We start from the raw sequence: 22,265 nt of genomic DNA, 5'->3' as shown, positions 1-22,265 counted from the left end.
AAGCATTTCATCAAGTCAAATATATAGATAAGAATACCACAATACCACATACTGTAATGATGAATACAGGGCTGTATTGATGTTTCCACTGACATATACCGATACATTCTCTCAAATATGTAAAGACATGTGTACTAAAATATTCCTAGATCCTTTTGGATGAATCAGGTTTTATGTACATTAGGATGAAAAGCAATAATGTCAATACTTGCAACAGTAAACAAAAGAGCCAGTTTAGTAAGTTCAAATAATTCAGCGCCATCCATAACACAAACCTTGATTCATTTGGATATTATTCCATTTTTGTCTATCTTCTAAAAACGCATATGGATTTATGCCAATTTAGGATGAGAAATGTAATTAATTAGTATCGGTTTCAGGCACGAGCATGTTTTTGTTGCTTTCCTACGTCTTGTTTTTAGTCATTTTTGACTGCTTAATCCCGTCTTTTTCACATTGAATATTAATAAGACTGCAAGCATACCTCAAATACAGGGTGTGCCAACACCAGTGCAACCTCAAGATTTCCTCTTAGTATCTGTGGAATTTTGAGAACACAATACCTATTATTTGGAAGAAACCAATTGCATTGTAAAAGTAAGCTTTTCAGTGTACATACAACATAACATGAACAATTGAGGCATTTCCTGTCTGTCGAAAGCAGGAACTCATAACTCCTATGGTGATAGATTGGTGTTTAAGTGACAACTTAAATCACATACTAAAGTAGACGCAATGGTAAAACAGAAGGTTGGATTATTTCCATAGGATCTATCTAAGACCCTCTTCCATATGAACGTATACTGATGCCCAATGCATTGAGCCAAACATTTTTATCACTTGACAAAGTAGCATTTATTTAACATGTATTACTCTGTATTTATTCATGTTTAGGGAGAAACATTTATAGTTACCATAAGCATATCTTGAGAATATATTTCAGTTTATAGATTGGTTCCAAAACATGTTTTGTATATGTAACTGATTTGATGGCACAATTTAATGATTTCTTTATGCTGTCTGTTATAAGTAGTTGTCATTATCCAGCTTTTAGCTGATTTAAAATAAAAGGTCAAAAGGTAGCCAAAGAACAAAACCTTGGGAGAGGTTCGAGGACATCGATAGGAATTATATTGCTGATCATAAGCTTACAATTCTACGAATTTTAACACATTTCGCCCTTATCATAGTTTGGATTTATTGATGAAGGTGACTGAGGTCAATACAATAATAATCAGCGTTTGTTTTTAATAACCCACTAGTGATAGTTTTGTCAAAATTCATACAGCAGACAAGCTTCAGTCAATATCTGTGAAATGGAGCTTGTCTCAATAAAGACATCCTGTTTCAGTTTGGTCTTTTTTTTATGCTAGAGTAGCTTCAGTGATCAACTACCCAATCACTGCCCAAAGACACCAGTCCTAATGCATCACCCTCTTACGTTGTATTTATATTGGTATTATTGCCAACTTAGATTTTATAAATAATTATGTCAATAAGTTTTGTTTCATCATCACAGCTGTTAATGTGAAAAGGCTAGACTTGTCTTGGAAAGTTGATGTTTCTTCAGAATGGGGCAGGAAAACATACTTAAATTAGAAAAGGAAGGGGTAGAGATGTGTATTTGTTTACAATTCTGTTCAAATTCATGTTGAATTGCAGCTGAAGGGCTAGATTCGTCTCAAAGACCCCAGACTGAACAATAGTTGAATAATGCATAAGAGAGTTGTTAAGATTACACAAATACCCTGCAGTACCTTTGTTAGAGTTTTAAAAAACAATACTGTGGTTTTCATTTAATATTGTTTCTAGTTAACTTTATTCACCATGTCAAAGTATGATAGTTGAAGTTCAGTACAGTACATAAGAGTAACAGTAAAATGAAGATCCCATGGCATTAACATATTTCATCAACATAACCACAAGGTGTGTAAAAAGCTTTAAAGAAATTAAGGTGGACATATATTTAATTCCATATATTTACCTTGAGGTGTAATTGGTATAGAAATTGCAATAATGACTGTCTTATAAGATGAGGTATAGCTTGATATATGCACCCACTCTACCAGAATATGAAGTACTCCACTTCCTTTAGTGGAGAAACAAAGATGGCGGTGAGAACTCTTAGGGGGATGTCTATTTCATGAACCATTTTTTTCAATTGTTAGTGTTCTTTACAATATATTAAAGTAACCATAGAAACTCTGAACAGTTTCCTTCTCTTTAACAAATGTACAACTCTTTATGCATTATGTATAACAATAATAGCACCCCTTTCAAGGAGTGATAGGAAATCCTTTAAATTGATGCACTTAAGCAATTATTCCGACCTATCATAATCACAAGATGAGCAAGTAATGTATTTGAATGTAAAATAAATTACCAGTGCACTCCTTTTACCTATTGGTTTATACATTTTAAAGTGAGCTGAAAAGAAAATGTGAGAAGGTTTCATCGCAGTCTATATTTGAGTTCATCCACATACATTTATAGAAAGCAACTTAAAAATAATAATATTACAGTTTCTTAAATCTATTTTGCTAACATGGGTTATTATTTCATAGAAAGACGGGGAATAAGTCAGTTTCTGGATGTTATTTATGAAAATCTTAAAATGAAGAAAACATATGAGTAACCTCAAGAAATGTGTTTTTTAGTTAAAAATTCAAAAAGTTAATATATTTCTAAACACAGGAAAGTTGGTTTCTGCTGACGGTAAAGAAAATAAAAAGTTTTATTTATGAACGTTATGGACTCCCCTCCACTATATGTCATTGTAAATGAAATAAGAGTCGAAGTGGGTTCCCCATAGCTTATATTTTAACTTCCGATATGCACTATTTCAAAGAACACCAGTGCATTCACAGTGGAATTATGACAGAAAATAATATAATATTTTTAGGATTTGGAGGTATTTTAGTCACTGAGCATCAATTCCATGCCTCAATTACACCTTTTTTTCTTGCATCAGCACTCTTTCTCTATGCTGCCTGCTTACCTTTTCCCCTTTGACTAACCCCATACTGACTGGCCCCATTACACATTTCCTCTGGAGTCTTAACTTGCTTTTATTCATCTCTAACTTTTTATGCTAACACAGCTTCAGTTGTGATTGCAATGCTGAGAACGAGTGATTAAGGTGTCCCGCAGGGGCACATGTAACGTATACAGATACACACATTCATATGTCTACTACTTGGGACCCTTTGTGATTGGTAAGGCAAGAGAGGACATCATCAAAGCCTTAATGAAGGATTACCTAAAAATTGGGCTCAAATTTCTTTGTGAAAACATGACAGGGTGGGAACTGAGCTGAGTGATCAATAGATTAGCACATAGGCACACTGTGTAGTAGATCTATGGTAACCAGCCACACACACACCAACACATTCATATCCGTACTAGTTTGCATGTATCTTGTATGGTCACTTAGACTGGATAAACACCACAGATGCTATGTGTTTGGTTTTAACACAAGGGGTCTGGGGCTGGTTGTTCCTTGTAGATTTTCATAGTTGGCGCCCCTTCAGAAACAGAAAAAAAGGACAAGTGTTTCAGGTGAAGCAAAGAGAAACCGTTTCAGTCCCCATGTGACACTCACTTTGTCCTTTTCATTTTTTCATCAGTTTTATAAAAGGGGAGGAAAGCTTGGTTGTCATTCCTTCACATATGAAGCTAAAATGTATTTATTTAAATATCAAAACTAGGTAGTGAAAAGTGAACATTTGTCGTACAATTCAACATGCCAGGACGGTATATTTTCTGCCACCACTGACTGAAGCATGGGGACTGAAATGACCTTCCGGCCTTCACGTTGTCCTCTTCTGAAGGGGCCACCGCAGTCTGACAGTTTGTCTTTGGTAGTGTTTCTTCAGATTCTCCCGGCAACGTAGAAGTGTTTCATACCGGTCTTAGAGTGGTCTTTGTGCATTAGTTTTGGGTCAGCATCTCCTGGCTTTAGTTTCTGGTTTCTCTGTGATCAGTGAGAGAGGGTTTGCCATGTTGCTGGCCATCACTTTGATAAAATAAAAAAGTCTTCTTTGAACTGTTACAGTGTGTCATGCCCGCGAGAGGCATGTGATATTGCAGGTTTATTTCTTAGCACATGTTGTGAATCATTTGACATTTTATTATTGTATCTGCGCCATATTAGTTTTGGTTTCTGTTATTTTTTCAAAGATTCAAGATGTATTGTAAATGTTTCTAATAAAACAAAAATGAAATTGTTTCTGATGGATGCTCTTTGCTTTGTCTTGAGTATTTAAAAAAGTTGCAGTTGTGAAATGGCAAACAAGTACCATAAGTGAATTACCATACAGTAACTCCACAGTATGTAATTTTTCATTGAAAAAGTAGGCACAAATAAGAAGCAAGACTTAAGAAATTACATTTATTTATACATGTGCAATCTAAAATGTACACATGAGAATTAACATTTTAAAAACCTAACCTTTACATCCCAATTTACTATTGGGAACGCCACAAGGGGGGAAAAAAACTCAGCAGGATAATGACTGTCTACACTGTTGACCTTCGGCTGTGGTAATGGCACCCTCAAACTTTCCCCACACCTCCCCTCTAGCAGATCTAAGGGCTAGTATCCTCCCTAGTGCTTTCTCTTACCAACAGACCTACACACCCAGAAAAAAGAGAAAATATAACCATACAAAGAGACCTGGGAAACTCTTAAGGGATATCCCAGAAGGCATGATACGGTTCCAGTTACATACAGTGGATAAGGGGGGGCAGTGGAGGAGTTCATTTACAGTAAAACAAGCGATCTTGTGTACATCAGAGACGCAGCAGAGCTGAGTGCCCTTACTACCCATCTCTTGCAACATGAGCTGTCCATCCATCTAGGACAGCAGGCCGCAGGGAGGGCTCCACTCAGACCATGGTATATGACCACCACTCCAACCAATATCCCCTCATCACCCTCACATATCTCCAGTCACGGAGAAAGCGACAGCAATTCCATTAAACCAGAGAAGGATGGTTCACGGTGATAAAAGGATAACACCCAAAAGAGCAAGACTGTCTTTTTTTGTTAACAAAGAATAGGCCTGTGTGAGAAATATTGCTGTGCAAAGTACTTTGTAATGAGTTAACAGGGAGTAAAATGTTGATCACAAAAAAAATCTGAAGCAAACTTTATTTTGTGTAAAGACTAAAATGGAAGTCGAAGAGCACTGATAAAATGGACATGAAAAGTTCTCCACGGACCCCCATTTTGTGCAGTTTAGATTGGCCTGACAGTCGACCAGGAACATTTGGGATAAGATGGCTTAACTCCTCGGTTCCCCATTAGCAAAGAGTAGTTACATTTAATAACTATATCATAAAAGGATTTGATTACCAGTGAAACCAAGAACAAAAAGAGAGGACACCCGTCATATATAGTAAGCAGCTTCAGATCAAACCCACCCAGTGTTGCATGTTAGCACAAACCCTTTGGTCAAACAAGACCTCAATATAGTGTGAAATAAATATAATTGGGACAGACTAAAATATGTTTGGGAGGAGCTGCCTGACAATGGAGAGGTGGGGGTTACATTTCAGTGAAATCAGGTCTTCACTGCCGAATCTTATTGCCCCTTCTCTGTGCTGGGGAATTGGGTGTGTTCACAGGCTTATTAAATTGAGCTGACAATGGTGGGTGGGGGGGGGGGTCAGTTCACAATGAGTGAGACAAACTGGAAAGATATGGAGGACCATATCCAAACATGCTACATTTCTCAATTCATGTAAATTAATTCATGTCATCTTTCATATTTAAAACCAATCAAGCCAAGGCATAACCATAAAGCTTATTGAATTAGATGGGACAGACTTCTCAGAGGAAACAATGCATAGAGGCTATGGAAACACTTGGTTGCCCCCTTGGTCTCCCTGTCCTTCTGTCTCCCTGTGTATCTCTCCACTTGTTTCTGTCTGCCTGTATCCTTGTCTCTAGGTTTCTCCTCCTTGTCTTCCAGTCCTCCCTCCCTGTCTACTCGTCTGTCCCTGACGGTGGTGAGGCCTCAGTTGTTCTGGCAGCAGGCACTCGACTTGGCAGCGTTCTGCGTGGGCTGCACTGTGATCGGCACCACATTGGAGTTGGGCGAGAAGTCGGCGTCGCTGCGGCCCGTCATTTGCCTCTGGGACACAATGTTGTAGATGGCTGCAGGAGACGGACAGACAGACAGGTGAGGACACAACAGTTGCTGTTGGGTGATGAGAAAGGGAGAGTTTTGTCAAAGACTACAGTGGATACAAAACTGAGAACAAGATGGTCATGCAATTGGGACCAAATAGCATTTCACTTTCCAGGGTTTGTGTAAATAAATAACAAAAACATGAAATGGAGACAAGCTATCATAGAAACCAGCAGCACCCCATGGCTTCTGGGGATTGAACTTCTGCACCTTCCCTAGATTTACTCTTGAGTCTGGCACGCAAAACTAACTTCAGACTGACTCATACATGCTACTGACTGGCTGGCCAATCCCCAAGTCAGTTCCCTGCCTCTAAATCAGCAAGATATTGAAAATGAGCAGACAAGACAACCTCAACTAACCCTTGACCTGGTATTTCAACCACTAGCTACAGTCAACATGCTTCCCAGGTCAGGGAGTTTAGTTCAATTCCTGTGCTTGAGCACTGCTATGCACTCTGTTGTTCCCTCTTAAATGAGCTAATTAGAACTTTCTATGAATAACACATTTGTTTAAGAGTAGAATTACTAAGTGTTCAACTTCAGGCAGCGGGAATTGTATGTGGAGGAGGAAAGCAGAACACATAGCAGGGAGCATGCTGACAGCCATTTATCAATTGATTTGAAGGCCTCACTCAGTGAGGCTTGTTCCTCAGACATTCTTGGGTTTGAGTCGGCCGTTGCCCATTTTTAATTTTATAGTGGCCATGCATTAACAAGGGCCTTACTAAGGTGTGGCTAATACGTCAATGCCTCTCAGTAAGTTGCTTTTGTAGAGGTACTTAATGTGAGTTGTGCTGGGTATGAGGGACTAAATTGTGTCTTTGTAAAATGATGAGACTTCTGGAAAGAAGCGCTAAACTACTTCTATACTCAAGTCGAGGCAAATTACACTGAAACATGCAGGAGAGCACCAGCTGTTCCGGACAACTGTGTGATCACGCTCTCCGCAGCCAATGTGAGTAAGGCCTTAAAACAGATCAACATTCACAAGGTCGCAGGGCCAGACGGATTACCAGGACATGTACTGCGAGCATGCACTGATCAACTGGCAAGTGTCTTCACTGACATTTTCAACCTCTCCCTGTCTGTAATATCAACATGTTTTAAGCAGACCACCATAGTGTTCTTGGGCACAGGGACTAAGGTAACCTTCCTAAATGACTACCAACTCATAGTCTTCACATCTGTAGCCATGAAGTGTTTTGAAAGGCTGGTCATGACTCACAACACCATTATCCCAGAAAGCCTAGACAGTTCAATTTTCATACCGCCTTAACAGTTCCACAGATGATGCAATCTCTATTGTACTCCACACTGCCCTTTCCAACCTGGACAAAAAGAACACCTATGTGAGAATGCTATTCATTGACTACAGCTCAGCGTTCAACACCATAGTGCCCTCAAAGCTCATCAAAGGACCCTGGGACGAAACACCTCCCTCTGCAACTGGATCCTGAACTTCCTGACAGCCCCCAGGTGGTAAGGATAGGTACCAAGACATGCACCACGCTGATCCTCAACACAGGGGCCCCTCAGGGGTGTGTGCTCAGACCCTCCTGTATGCCCTGTTCACTCATGACTGCACGGCCAGGCACGACTCCAGCACCATCATTAAGTTTGGCTATGACAACAGTGGTAGGCCTGAACAACGACAAGACAGCCTGTAGGGAGGTCAGAGACCTAACCATGTGGTGCCAGGACAACAACCTCTCCCTCAACATGATCAAGACAAAGGAGAGGATTGTGGACTACAGGAAAAAGCAGACCGAGCACGCCCCCATTCTCATCAATTGGGCTGTAGTGGAGCAGGTTGAGAGCTTCAAATTCCTTGGTGTCCACATCAACAAACTAACATGGTCCAAGCACATCAAGTTGTGAAGAGGGCCCGACAAAACCTATTCCCCCCTCAGGAGACAGAAGATTTGTCATGGGTCCTCAGATCCTCAAAATGTTATACAGCTGCACCATTGAGGGCACTGGTTGCATCACTGCCTGGTATGGCAACTGCTCGGCATCCCACCGTAAGGCGCTACAGAGGGTAGTGCGTATGGCCCAGTACATCACTGGGGCCAAGCTTCCTGCCATCCAGGACCTCTATACCTGGTGGTGTCAGAGGAAGTCCCTAAAAATGGTCAATGACTCCAGCCACCCTAGTCATAGACTGTTCTCTCTGCTACCGCACGGCAAGCAGTACCAGATCGCCAAGTCTAGGTCCAAGAGGCTTCTAAACAGCTTCTATCCCCAAGCCATTAGACTCCTGAACATCCAATCAAATGGATACCCAGACTATTTGCATTGACCCCCCCCACTCTATTATTATTATTATCATCATCTATGCATAGTCACTTTAATAACTCTACCTACATATTACCTCGACTAACCGGTGCCCCCACACATCGACTCTGTACCAGTAGCTCCTGTATATAGTCTCGCTATTGTTATTTTACTGCTGCTCTTTAACTACTTGTTACTTTTATTTAACTGCATTGTTGGTTAGAGGCTTGTAAGTAAGCATTTCACTGTAAGGTCTACCTACACCTGTTGTATTCGGCGCATGTAACTAATCAAATTTGATAGCTCACACTTATATTTCAATGTACATTTTGCAACCTGGCCAAAAAAATGCTTTAGTCATTTCCTGGCAAACAGCAGATCTGATTGAGGCTCACACAAAGTGTCATTGTCTGAGTGTGCCAATTACAGATGCTTTTGACCTTAAATGTCAGGTACTGTTCAATTTACTGCAGAGTAATCTTACAGTAGAGGCCTCGTAATAACCTGAACTTTGCTGCCATCTATTGGCGGATGATGAGCCACCACTGAACAAATGGACTACAAATCATTTTTTAAATAAATATATATATATATATATATATATTAAAGAAACGTTTGGTATGGCCATTAATAAGATGTGTGAAGAGGAGACCTTTACTTGGACTAGCAACTCTTTTTTAAGCCTTTTAAGTTAGAGTAGGCCAGCTCTTTCACAAGATGGCATGATTCTGTGTGCACTACAGGGTGAACACAAGTTGCTTTGGGGCAATTCCACTTAAAAAATGTTTACCAAACAAAAACCATGGATTTTTTTATGCATAGAACACTATGCATAAAGACTAATTTTAACTATTTCCACAGAAAATATGACAAACATATTTACAGGAAGGACTGCACAGATACAAAGTTTGGTAATAATAAAAACTGAGATTACTGTAATTCTGCAGTTTCCAATAAATGTTATTTTATAATTTACTGTATAAATTGTTAAATGTAGTTACTGTGCATAGAATTGTATGGTTTGTTAAAATCAATGGTGTTTGTTTAGCATATATTTAAAAGTAAAAATTGGAGTCGGGGGCAATTCCATCATTACCGAATTACACTGTTAAAAACCACAAGCAGTCCCAGTGTATATGGTAGGCAGCGTAGCATGGTATATTTAAGCAATAAGGCCCGAGCGGGTGTAGTATTTGGCCAATATATCACGGCTAAGGGCTGTTCTTAAGCACGACACAATGCAGAGTGCATGGACACAGCCCTTAGCCGTGGCATACTGGCCAGATACCACAAACCCCGGAGGTGCCTTATTGCTATTATAAACGGGTTACCAATGTAATTAGAGCAGTAAAAATAAATGTTTTGTCATACCCATGGTATACGGTCTGATATACCACGGCTGTCAGCCAATCTGCAGTCAGGGCTAAACCACCCAGTTCATAATGTACACTAACCTGTGAGAATAGTCTGGAAAGCCAGCTCCACATTAGAGGAGTCTAACGCCGAGGTCTCCAGGAAAGACAGTCCATGCTTCTCTGTGAAAGTGGAGAGAGAAAAAAAACCTCACAGGTCATATTCATTGTCCGTACTAGTAGGCACTTCATAAAACAGCCACCCAGTCATCATACAGCAGCAATGAGGCTATTTGCAACAACCACCACAGTGTAGACTAACTGATAGAGCAAATATAAAAATGGCATGTCATCGGTGACCCTTTGTAGTCGTGCTGCATGAGCCAACCCTAGTAACAAATCAATAGCAGAAATTGAACAAGAGCCTGTGGTTTCACATGGCATGCTTGTTTACTCTACACAATGACGTCTTCTAGAACAATTCCATTCATTCATTCATATATATATATATACAGACACTCTTATCTAGAGCAATTTACAAGTCAAAGTGTATTCCATGCAGGAAATAAGACTCAAGGTCATAAGTAAACACTTGAAACATTATGCAGAGCTACAAAGGAGAAGTGTGATAACATGGAAATGTCACATTGGAGTGAAGCTAAAAATCACAGTGGAGTCAACTTGACTGGCTTTTTTTCTATTGCTGGGGATGTGAATTCAGAACCATGGGCTGTTAACCACTGACAGAGGCAGTCTGATGGGAGCTCTGTTGTCTCCACATCAAAGAGCAGCCCCTAAGTGGAAAGTAGACAGTGGAAGGCATTCCCTTGTCCACTGCGAGGCTCAGGTGCATCACTTTCCGCAGATTATTTTTGAAATGTGTTTAAAATGCCCTTATTCCAATTTTGAAAGCGAGATTATGGCCATATTTACCAAAACATTGGTATTGTGTTCAGATTGCTGTATCGCTTTGTCTACTGCTATCGCTAATGAAAAGGCTAGAAATATTGAGGGAGAAACAACTCTCCTGTACTGTTCCCTTGGCTTGTAATGCTTTGGAAGAATCAACAACAAGATGGCTATAAAAAAAACGAGTTCATGTGAGGATACCTGCCAAGGCCTTGGCCTCATCCGTGGGCACAGCCCTGAGGTGGCGCAGGTCACTCTTGTTTCCCACTAGCATGATGACAATGTTGCTGTCAGCGTGGTCCTGCAGCTCCTTCAGCCAGCGTTCAGCGTTTTCATACGTCAGGTGCTTGGCGATGTCGTACACCAGCAGAGCCCCCACTGCCCCACGGTAGTACCTACACAGAGGACAGGAGGAGGGAAATAAGTTTTACTGGGAGCAGTGGTGAACAGAACAGCTGAGCATTGGCTCAGTCAATGGAGTGGTAGATTTAGTTTGTCGTTCCAGACATGAAATGCTATTGCATACATCATAAGCAAAGGACTCAGTTGTCAACAAGATGAGAACATTTGAAAATTAGCATAAGTAGGCTGGAATGTTCTGTACACACAAATATCCTCAATGGCTGGGTTTACACAGGAAGCCCAAGTCTGATATTTTTTCCATCGATTGGTCATTTGACCAATACCATCAGCCCTTTACACATCAGATCTTTCAGAGCTCATTTGTAAAAGGGATCTGAGGGTATTGGTCAAATTACCAATTAGTTAAATAAAGATCAGAATTGGGCCGCTTGTCTAAACACTGCAAATATGTCAAAGGGTACCTGACAGACACAAAACAAACAAATCTCTATGCGTGTGAGCTGTGTTAATACTCACGCTGAGGTGATGGCTCTGTAGCGCTCCTGTCCTGCCGTGTCCCAGATCTGGGCCTTGACAGTCTTGCCTTCCACGTGGATGCTGCGCGTGGCAAACTCCACCCCAATGGTGCTCTTGCTCTCCAGGTTGAACTCGTTGCGGGTGAAGCGGGACAGCAGGTTACTCTTCCCCACTCCAGAGTCCCCAATCAGCACCACTGGAGCACACAGAGAGGATCAAAGGCATGAGTCAGACAGACACCAGCAGAATAACAATACATTACGCTACCCACTGTACAGGGGTCTACAAACAACATATTTTCAACAATGTAAGAACATGGACACTCAGTAGGGGTAAAACAGGCCTGACAAACAAAATAGTGGTAGAAGATACAACAGCTCCTGATTGGGTTGCACCATGTGTCTGCTGTTCTGTTAGTGATTAACGGTCTACTGAGAGGGCCTGACTATACTTGACTGTAGTTAAACAATATTTGTTTTTTTTTGCTATAGACAAAGCCCCATGACGTGAAGTTTTGACCTTTGCGAGGTAGCACCTAGGCTAAGTATTGTCATGAATGACCGAAGTTTGATTTAATTGACCAAGAAGATGATGTAGTTCAGCCTATTCACTTAGCACCACCACTGAACCCTGACCTTATGGAGCAATTAAACATTTGGCACCTGTTCCCGTTGACACCCATTCATTTCCAAACACAAGGCGGGGTGTTGGGAAAGAGAATTTTACAATGACTGAAATCCAGGTGAATCAGGAGGAAAACCCTAACGCAAACTCACCACCCTGTTATTAGGAAATAGGAATTGCTTGTGTGTTGATGAGGCCTTATTGACAAATAGCCTACATTCTGTGGGAGTAGGACATCATACAAGCTAAGCATGGAACCTCATCACATGAAAATGCTACAGTGGCACAACAGTTAGAAACCTGCCTACCAATTGACGATTGTGCCGACTGACTCAAGCTAGGAAATCCTAACAAAAGTTCACTTGTTCCACAGGAAATCCATTGGCAACTCTTCACATCAGCTAGTAACATGATAACTGGGACTATGTAGTTCCAAGAACATCCTTGTCATTTACAAGAAGGACTCTGAACTACAATTCCATTAGACTAGCCTATCTTCAGGTCATGCTAACTGGTAAAGGTGATAATACGGTGGCAGAGGAACTAACAGCAGCATTATGCAACTTTCAGTGTACCTGTCACCAGAAACATATCACCACCAATTTAGGCTAAGGTATTGTGTAGGCTGCATTTCAGAGTTCTAAAGATACAACCATTCTACAATAATTGTTATATTCTTGAACGCCATCACTACATAGCATAGGCCTAAAAAGTGTAGTCTAGCTTCCTTAAAAATCCTAATTCTATTTCCCAATACAGTACAAGGAAGTTATTTTAAGAAGGCCTATCTTATCTGGAAGTCAAATCAACAAGAGAACATATGTTATTTGTAAAGAGAGCACTCAGTAAGAGTCCTTTAAACAAGAAAGCTGGTCAACTTGCTGTGCAACACTTACAAGCGCCTAGTCGGGAGTAGTGATTCAACCACTCACCTGACTGATTCATGCCTAAACACTGAGGGTGCAGTAAAGAAAGCAATTAAAAGCAGGAAACTGGAGGGGGAGGAACCTACTGGTTATGTGGCCTACTGACAGTCCTGACTTTAGGCTCTATGGGGCAGTGCGTTCTAGCTGTGTAATCTAATCTATCTTCACTACGGTCAGAGGCCTTCTGTATAGGGACAGACAGACAAACACACACTCACTTGATTCATGCAGGTCTTTCCAGTTTGACTACACATGCTTGTTTGCAGTTCTACATTTGAACAAAGGACCCTGTGCACTTTATTTCCCTTGGTCCAGGACAAAACAACCCACGAGGGAAGTAGTTAGTGTAAGTAAGTACAGGTGAGCAGTAAGTATCCACTATTATTGTAACATACCAATTGTTGTTGTATTCTTAAATGTAGGCCTACACATTCTCATATGTAGGCCTAACAATAGGCTACAGTGCATGCGCACAGAAAAGTCTGGGAAAGGTACAACTAAACAACATAGAACATAAGGTTCAACAAGTCATGTTGAGTAGGGGCCAATAAGCTTTCACTCTGTGCTATCTGTTAGATGAATTAGGCCAAGGTCATCTTCATTCATAAGTGAACAGATCGTGGAGATGACTGCCTTCTCTAAACCTAGAGTGACCCACCACTGAACCAGGTCAATGGAATCCCTACAAACAGAATGGTGCTTAAAGGCTAAACCATGTGGACACTGGTCACCTTAGGGCAATCCGTTTGAGTAAATGTAGTATTTTGAGGTGTCATCCTGCCATTGTCAGTGGGCTATATGACTCCTGTTGACCAATACTTCCTCTCTTGATGATTGCGTCATAGGCCCACCACAAGATGACTAAACAACAGATGCCACTTAATGGATAGTTACTTGGTGCTTATTAACTGAGTGTTTAGTGCTGTTGCAATCAATTAGCCTACTACACAGTTAACATATTTCTACTGAAAACAGTCCGAATAATTTTGACAGGGCGGAAGCGGGGACAAATGAAATGTATTACATTGAACGCGGTGTGGCGCTGAACCAACTGTAGGTCGAAATTAGTACACTCAAAAAAATGGCAATGTCCTAGTAAAGTATCGTAAAAACACTCACCTTTGAAAAGATAGTCATATTCGTCTTCTCTATTCGTCATTTCTTCAACGTTTCTACCTATGGAAATGTTCAAACCCTCCCGTGGTCGTTTCTCTGTTCAATTCGACAAAACTTCTTGACCATTTATCTCGCGACCGACCTTAGAACGAACAACCGAGTCAAAAGGTACATTCGCACTATATCAACACCTGTAATATATTATTCGATTATATGTATCCTATTTGACTGTGAAAATTTTAAAGACAACAAACTATCTTTCACAAACTTTCGACTCCTCTTCCCGATCACTTGTAATGTGCCATTTCCGAGCGACGTAACGTCGAGTCTCTAGCCCCGCCCTTTACCCAGTTTCGACTGGCCAATCGAAGACTGATACCTGTCACTGACTTTCCTGTGATTGGTCTACATTGTTGCCATTCATGATTTGCCTCCACTGATCCTTCTCATCGCTTCTTGGGTGACGTCTTCAGTCTCAAGCCTTCCCAGGTATGCTGATGCCGCGTTCAAAACACCTGGGACCTTGGATCTCGGGAATCTCCGACTTCGGACTTCAGTGCGTTCAAGACAACTGGGAACTACTGCACACAGCTCGGACACCCATGTATACCCCACAAGACATGCCACCAGAGGTCTCTTCACAGTCCAAAACAAACTATGGGAGGCGCACAGCACTACGTAGAGCCATCACTACATGGAACTCTATTCCACATCAAGTACTCATGCCAGCAGTAAAGTTAGATTTAAAAAAACAGCTAAAAATACATCTTATGGAACAGCATGTGAAGCAACACATACATAGACACATGCATACAAACACACTATAACATACAAACCCTACACGCATGTACACATGGATTTTGTGTTATATATATGTGGTAGTAGAGGCCTGACGGAAACACACTTAATATGTTATGAATGTATTGTAATGTTTTTAAAATGTATAACTATCTTAATTTTGCTGGACCCCAGCAGCAGCTCATGTGGATCCATACTAAATACAACTACAAAACTCGGAAAAAATGAGTTCCGACTGGGAAAAATATTTTTGAACGGTCATCCAACTCGGAATTCCAGGTCGGGAACTCGGGCCTCTTATACAGCTCCGACTTTCGACCTGAAGATCACTGACGTCAGGATTTGAACACGTTTTTTTTCTTCCGGGTTCCCAGTTGTCTTGAAAGCACCATGAGCCTCAGGTTTAATTGATAATTGGCACGGTATCATAAAGACGTCACAGCACTGCAGCACGTGAACTGTAGGCTACGCTTATGCAACTAATATATACTTCTTTGTCAATCTGAATGTAGGCCTATCAGCCTATTTATTGTATTTTTTTGCACCTTGGGTCTGAAAAAAGCACTATAAATTAAATGTATTATTGTAGGTTTAGCCAAGGGCTACTTATGAGATCAATATGGTCAATGTCTGATCATTAATGGGATAACTTCATTAGATTCAAAAGTGATCCTCACAGATGGAAAATGTAGGCTATTCCATCATATTCTCATCGATCAGTTGCTGTTTGTGTATTATACTTATTTGCATATGCATTTTTAGAGGTTTTATAATGGAATGTGTGTATGATGGATTGGCTATTATTGTGAAGGAAATCAAATGTAAAAAGTTATAAGTAAAAAGGCACGCAATAATGCACCTGGCACTTGAGTGCAAAAAATATTCATGTATTGTTGTAAAATCACCTCACAATAAGAATACGCCGTTTTGGAACAATTTAAGCATAAACTAAAACAATTACATGTTACTGTACATTAAGTAAACAGATCACAAACAACAGTGACAGCAAATTTAATTAATCAAGTTTTGTGTAAAATTATTAACATGGTTTTGGCACCTGTTGTCCAACCTCAGTCACTAAAAATACAAATATTCTGTACATCAGTTGACCACCTTTAAAAAAAAAAAAAAAAATTAAAATGTATCTTTCAAAACAAAGTTGAATCTTAAAAGTTAACACAATCTTTGTTTGAGACATTTTTTATATTCAAATGATTTCTGGATTCTTTGGGGAAATGTACCATGGACCTCCAGCCATGTACTTACATCATCTTTAGGAATGGAAAACTCATTCTGTCTGCCACCATGTAACTGTGTCACATCAGAGGTCTTGCTCAGCATCATTCTCCCCCCACACACTGGGTGGTTTGTCCCATCAGAGGTTCCTACAGCAGGGCTTCTTCTCTTCAGGGTCGACTGCAGCTCTGGGGACGGGGCTGGCCAGAGACACGGCACTAATGGACCCCCGGGTCACCTCTTTACTGCTCACCTTCCTGTGGATCTCTGATGGAAGAGGCACAGGGATACAGTATGAAATCTGGTGCAACAAACAGTGACAAAAAACGTTGACCACAAACTGCCAGTGACACAACTGCTTACACAAAACAATAAACGTGGCACAAACATTTTGTTCTGCAATGCCAACTTTCCACTTGGATGAATTACTGAGCATTGATTGCGCTACTATTACACCAAAAAAACAAGGTTAGCTAGAGAGCTAAAAACAAACAAATCGATAATAGGGTTGGTACTGTAAATATATAAAGTAAATTACCTCCAAGGACATTTTGGAATGCTGTCTCAACATTTGTGGACTCCAAGGCTGATGTCTCTAAGAACAATAGACCATTCTTTTCTGCAAAGAGCAAGAGAGGTAGTGTTAGAGTATTTTGTCAAATTTGGGGTGAACCAGTGACTTAAGCCCAGTGCTTGACATGGACTAAAATAGACTCTGGTACTCATTTTGGGTGCCGGTACTGTTTATATTTATAGTAGGTGCAGGAGCTCAACAATACCTTGGAGCTAATATTCTATTTGAGGAACAGGAGCTCAAGCAGTAGAACATTTGAGGTGCCGGTACTCAGCTCCCAAGTCAAGCACTGCTCAAGCCTTGGACCAATTGGTTTTGACCAATTAAGTCTATTGACCGATTGGCTGTTGTGAATATTAGTATATTAGCAATGCAAAACCACCATTCACTATATAAGGGAACAACATTTTGAAGTTATATGCTGGCAGCTGTACCTGCAAAGTCCTTCGCCTCCTCAGTAGGCACTGATCGCTCTGACCCCAGATCAGTTTTGTTGCCCACCAGCATGACTACGATGTGAGGGTCTGCATGATCATAGAGCTCCTTAAGCCAGCGCTCCACACTCTCATAGGTCAGATGCTTGGTGATGTCATAGACCAGTAGCGCTCCGACAGCTCCTCTATAATAACTTGGTAGAAAATATGAAAGAAAAAGAGGTGATGAGATAAGTCAACACCTTACCAATAAGTAAATGATGTTTTTAGTCATATTGATACAGTATGTGATGGGTGATGCCTCTGAGTATCCATATCCCATTTTCCTCTTGAAATGCCATGTAGGCCTCCATAGTATGATACATGATTGAACCGACAAAAGATGTATAATATTCTAATAGACTTGTTTTTGATTACAGAAAGGCATTTCTAGGGAAGCAAATGTACATGAGGGAATTATTCAGTAAAGTAATTACTAAACTCTGGACAGAGAAGAACTAATCCTGCAGTGGTATAGCATATCCTCAGATTTGTCTTGTCATTAAATTGAATGGACACAGTATTATTGTTTTGAAATGTGTTTCCATGCCATTAACCCTTCCAGAGTCTTTACAAAATAACAAGTCAGGAATTTCTTAAGTCAGAGAAGAAACATGTTTGAGTCTGGATGTTTATTGAGTATGTCCAGCCAAATGGATATTTAGACCAAAATGCACAAGTAGTAAATGACTGGAACAGTGAACCTGCTGTTTGTTCCTCCAGGCTATCTGGGAAAAATGTGAAACCAGTGCCTGTCCATGTGGAGTGTTTGGGCCTATAATACCACCCAAGATGCCCACACAATAGTGAGAAATGGTCCCTTTGTGTGTGTGTGTGTGTGTGTGTGTGTGTGTGTGTACGTGGGACCACAGTTTCACCCAGAGTACTCACGCGGAGGTGATGGCCCTGTACCGCTCCAGCCCAGCCGTGTCCCAGATTTGAGCCTTGATGATGAGACTTTTCAGTTGAATTGTGCGTGTGCTGAACTCCACCCCGATGGTGGTGCGGCTGTCGTGGTTGAACTCGTTCTTGGTGAAGCGGGAGAGCAGGTTACTCTTGCCAACGCCGGACTCACCTATCAGAACCACTGGAGAAGGAAGAAGGGGGAGAAGAGGGCATGAGTTCTAGTGCACCAGAAAGATATTTTAATATGTGATTTACATCCCCAGTGAGTCCCCATCATGTGAATGAATGGTATGTCTATCATCTAGAAAGGGGACTGGGCGTGTGTCCTCCTACACATAGAACACTTTATTTTGCCATAGTGCAGATGCACAACAGTATCAGGCATAGAACCTCAAGGTGCCATTTCAGGGCACAACACATATGGAATTACAATAATGAGAGTAAGTAATGGTTTTTACACACAAAACAACGATTCTTCAATGTATCTTTTTTTACTGTTATAATCTCACCCATTGATTAATACCAACTCATAACTACAATAAGGCTGCTCCCTGAACTTCATGCACATAGTGTAACTCTGAGGTGAGGCCTAGGTGTGTCCTCAAACAGCCCACTCAATTTCACTAACCCTACCCTAAATCCTCAGTCTTAGTCTGCTGCTCATTATTCCCATTATATCATTAGGACTCTCTTCACAATGGTGTTCTATGACAGAAACAGCACCACACCCGTGCAAATGGTTAATTGGCTAATTATGTTAAGTGAGGAATGTAGAACAAACCATCTGAGAAGTAGCATCAAAATCATGGCTCAGGTGTCTTTAAAATTAATTATCATGCTTGTTCATGTTAATTATAATCCAGCAAATGGGAGCTAATATGTTATTATTACGCTGTGTAGGTTAAGAGATAATAGGTATGTAGTATATACAGTGATGAGGGGTCAGTTGTTGAAGAGAACCAAAGGAGAACCAGAGAGGAAGGGATTTATTGCATTGCTCTTGGGGAATTTCCTGTAATGAAACAGGCCTTCAAAAGAGGAAACGACTAAAAAAATCTGGTGGTACAGTTTACGCTGATACTTCCCTATATCTATCTTGCTGTGAGCAATCAGTCTACTGAGTCCAAACAGAAGAGGTACAAGGAGCAATGAAGCCCCCTTGTATGTTTCAGTGACTCATGTCTTTGCTTATAGAGTGTGAGCAGCTGACTCAGAAAGCCAGCCTTGGCTTACTTGACAAACATATAGGAAAATATGACCACGTCACAATGACACCATGATTTCAACACAGCCAACTGAGCCAAACACCAATTCCTGCTTTACTCTCAACCATGAGAATGTGAGCTGAACCAAGATAGACATCCAAGTTCCATGACGCACCAGCAAGGAAGATCTAAGAAATAAGTACCCAGGAAACCAAGAATGTGAAAAAGAGCAGTGTGCAGAAGGTTAAAAAAGGGGCAACATGTTTTAGTACAGTCACCTAATACATATTCTATCTATTGCCCTCCAAACCACAAGTGGGGATAAGATTTTCTAACTTTTATTTAACTAGGCAGGTCAGTTAAGAACAACATCTTATTTACAATGACGGCCTAGGAACAGTGGGTTAACTGCCTTGTTCAGGGGCAGAACAACCTTTTGGTTACTGGCCCAACTCTAACCACTAGGCTACCTGCTGCCACAAATATGCAAGTATATGCGAGTATTGATTATCTTCCCAGCATGCTGATTTATGCTACAGAGCTTTAAACAGGCAATACCTTATTTGTCAAAAGCAAAAATGTTGGAGTCATGCCTGTTCATGTTCCCAGATTTACATTATAAAGCAACTATCCAGTTTCTGGTCTCCGAGCCCAGGTTAGATTTAACCTGAGGTGTAAAGCAGCAGGAAAGAATGGTTATGATGTTCTACTTTGGTTTGTTTTGGGTAATTGTTCACTCCATTGGCAGATCATTGTTCTGCTTTTAGTAGGTGAGATGAAAATGTGGCCATTTCCCCTCCCATACTCAGTAACCTCTTATGCAAACAATACCCCTGGTTTCCATGGCAAATAGGACAAGAGGCCTTGAAGCACTCTACTGGCCTGGTTTGACTTTATTCTGAGGAAAAAGGGGATTAAGTAAATTGCAGAAAACTCCCCCTCATGTAATAATAATTCAGTTTTACTTCAATTGATTTATGACTGAGTAGTTCCCTCAGCGTATTTACACACAAAAGATGCATTTACTTTTAGACAATCAAAGCAGGGAATCAGTTAGATTTGACTTCATGATGTCTGGATGGTTTCAAAAATAAAAAGTTACAGTAGAATTAGGCCTAGTCCTTCGTTCCAGAATGAATGGCAGAAACTTACATGTGGATCAGTGAAAACACACTAAATTTGTGATGCACAACATCACCTCCTCTACCATGCCTGCAGCGTATAGGCCTTAGTAGGTCATTTAGTGTAACAGTACACATGTTTCTCTAGTGTGACTATAGACATAATGGAAAGAGTGATAGGCTCAAACATTCAGGAACATGTGTTTTCCTGGAATGACATTGACAAGCTTGTGAAACTCACCACAATAACAGTTGGAGGTCGAGAATGTATTCAGTTACAGAGAAATAGCATTCAAGTTCATAGAAATAGCAACATTCCTGAAGTAGCACTGTACTGACTTGTAAAATACCAACAGTAGCTTATTAATGAACCTCAAGGTTAGAGGCATTCTTAAAAGTACTGGATAAAACTCCTAGACCTGGGCCTTTATCCACAAACTGTCCCAGAGGGAGTGCTGATCTAGGATCTGTCCATACAGGGTTATTCATCATGACCTAAAATGCTAAACCAATCCTAGATCAGCACTCCTACTCTGAGACGCCCTGCACTACAGGACTGGCGTAAACATAATTGCCAATATTTATTGAGTGCATGCACTAGGCAAGACAACTTGCTTCTGAAACAGGGTGTGTCCTAGACTTTTTCTGTCATTTCAACACAGGTGAGAGAGACCTGCATCCTATCTGTGTGGTAGATGTGTTACTAACAATCTACTGTGTGCTTTTGATACTGTGCTGGCACTTAACTTCTAGCCTTAGCATACACACACTTAAGTGACAGAACCCAATGGTTGTCTGTACTGAACACTGCACTAGCTCTACTACAGAAAAAGTAGGTTCCAGAGTCACTCTGATGACATATACACTATATCATTATTGTGGCTCAGTTAGTAGAGCATGGATCTTGCAATGCCAGTGTTAGGAGTTTGATTCCCATAGAGGACCAGTAAGCAAAAAAAGTCTGACAATGCATGCATTCACTACTGAATAAGAGTGTCTGCCTCATTATGTAAATGTAAGACATCAATCTGTTAAATGTGAAAGAACATGACTCACCCTTAAAGACAAAGTTGTAGGCCTCATCTGAACCCATGATGTACCCCTTCAGTGGTGCCACAATGTGAAGCCTTGTCTTCAAGTCGAGCTCTCAAAGTGTGAGGGGAGAAAGGAAAGATGACACTGGCCCAGAAGCCACTCACCCTAATCTTCAGATTTAAAAGAGCTGCACAAATACTTTGCAAGTCACCTGCCCCCCTCTGTTTAATATAAACTTAGATTGTTTACAAGGAACTTGCTCCGCTCTGTCATCAGGTAGTTCTGCTGAGGAATGATGGGGGTTGGGGGAGTGGCTTGGTGTAAGTCTTTGGCAGGTTGAACAGGTAGGACAACAGCATGAGCAACTGTATGAAAACAATTGCTACATGCCACCTGGTGGACAAACCAAATGAGTGTCTTCAGGAAATTACTGTTTCCCTATCCCTTTTTCATGGTGAGAGACAGATCATTGCTTCCTCTGAGGTGTATTCACTATGAACCAAACGAAACAGGGAGGGACCTACCTGCCAAATAGAACCTAATTGTTACAAAACTGTTTCCATTGCTAAATGTTTTGCTACAGTATGCAATTATGGAATTAACCAACCCTTGGTTCTGTTAATCTCAAACCAGGAACACAA

At 40.8% G+C, this 22,265-nt stretch overlaps 2 protein-coding genes across 2 annotated transcripts; both read right to left on the bottom strand.

Annotated features, from left to right (window-relative positions):
* Positions 1–4,376: 4,376 nt before the first annotated feature.
* On the bottom strand, positions 4,377–14,612 carry LOC118367471 (ras-related protein Rab-11A-like). The gene is made up of 5 exons (XM_035750981.2): positions 14,280–14,612; positions 11,611–11,806; positions 10,933–11,126; positions 9,925–10,005; positions 4,377–6,160 (listed from the first exon to the last, which is right to left on the bottom strand). The coding sequence occupies exons 1-5, from the start codon at positions 14,317–14,319 to the stop codon at positions 6,021–6,023; spliced, it is 651 nt and encodes a 216-aa protein (XP_035606874.1). The 5' UTR covers positions 14,320–14,612; the 3' UTR covers positions 4,377–6,020.
* A 1,384-nt stretch (positions 14,613–15,996) lies between these two features.
* Positions 15,997–21,929, bottom strand: LOC118367473 (ras-related protein Rab-25-like). The gene is made up of 5 exons (XM_035750982.2): positions 21,646–21,929; positions 18,249–18,444; positions 17,319–17,512; positions 16,849–16,929; positions 15,997–16,577 (listed from the first exon to the last, which is right to left on the bottom strand). The coding sequence occupies exons 1-5, from the start codon at positions 21,680–21,682 to the stop codon at positions 16,450–16,452; spliced, it is 636 nt and encodes a 211-aa protein (XP_035606875.1). The 5' UTR covers positions 21,683–21,929; the 3' UTR covers positions 15,997–16,449.
* Between the last annotated feature and the right edge of the window lie 336 nt (positions 21,930–22,265).

Source organism: Oncorhynchus keta, chromosome 34 (assembly GCF_023373465.1).
Source record: "Oncorhynchus keta strain PuntledgeMale-10-30-2019 chromosome 34, Oket_V2, whole genome shotgun sequence".
In the NCBI taxonomy this organism is placed as follows: domain Eukaryota; kingdom Metazoa; phylum Chordata; class Actinopteri; order Salmoniformes; family Salmonidae; genus Oncorhynchus; species Oncorhynchus keta.
This window is presented reverse-complemented; position numbering and strand designations above follow the sequence as displayed.

Coding starts and splice junctions, on each gene's coding strand:
- LOC118367473 (XM_035750982.2), bottom strand. CDS start 21,682: ATGGGTTCAGATGAGGCCTACAACTTTGTCTTTAAGG. Junction 17,513..18,248: donor TACAGGGCCATCACCTCCGC/GTGAGTACTCTG, acceptor TTTTCTACCAAG/TTATTATAGAGGAGCTGTCG. Junction 16,930..17,318: donor GGAGGCGAAGGACTTTGCAG/GTACAGCTGCCA, acceptor TGCTCTTTGCAG/AAAAGAATGGTCTATTGTTC.
- LOC118367471 (XM_035750981.2), bottom strand. CDS start 14,319: ATGACGAATAGAGAAGACGAATATGACTATCTTTTCAAAG. Junction 11,807..14,279: donor ATATGACTATCTTTTCAAAG/GTGAGTGTTTTT, acceptor TGTGTGCTCCAG/TGGTGCTGATTGGGGACTCT. Junction 11,127..11,610: donor TACAGAGCCATCACCTCAGC/GTGAGTATTAAC, acceptor TCCTCTGTGTAG/GTACTACCGTGGGGCAGTGG.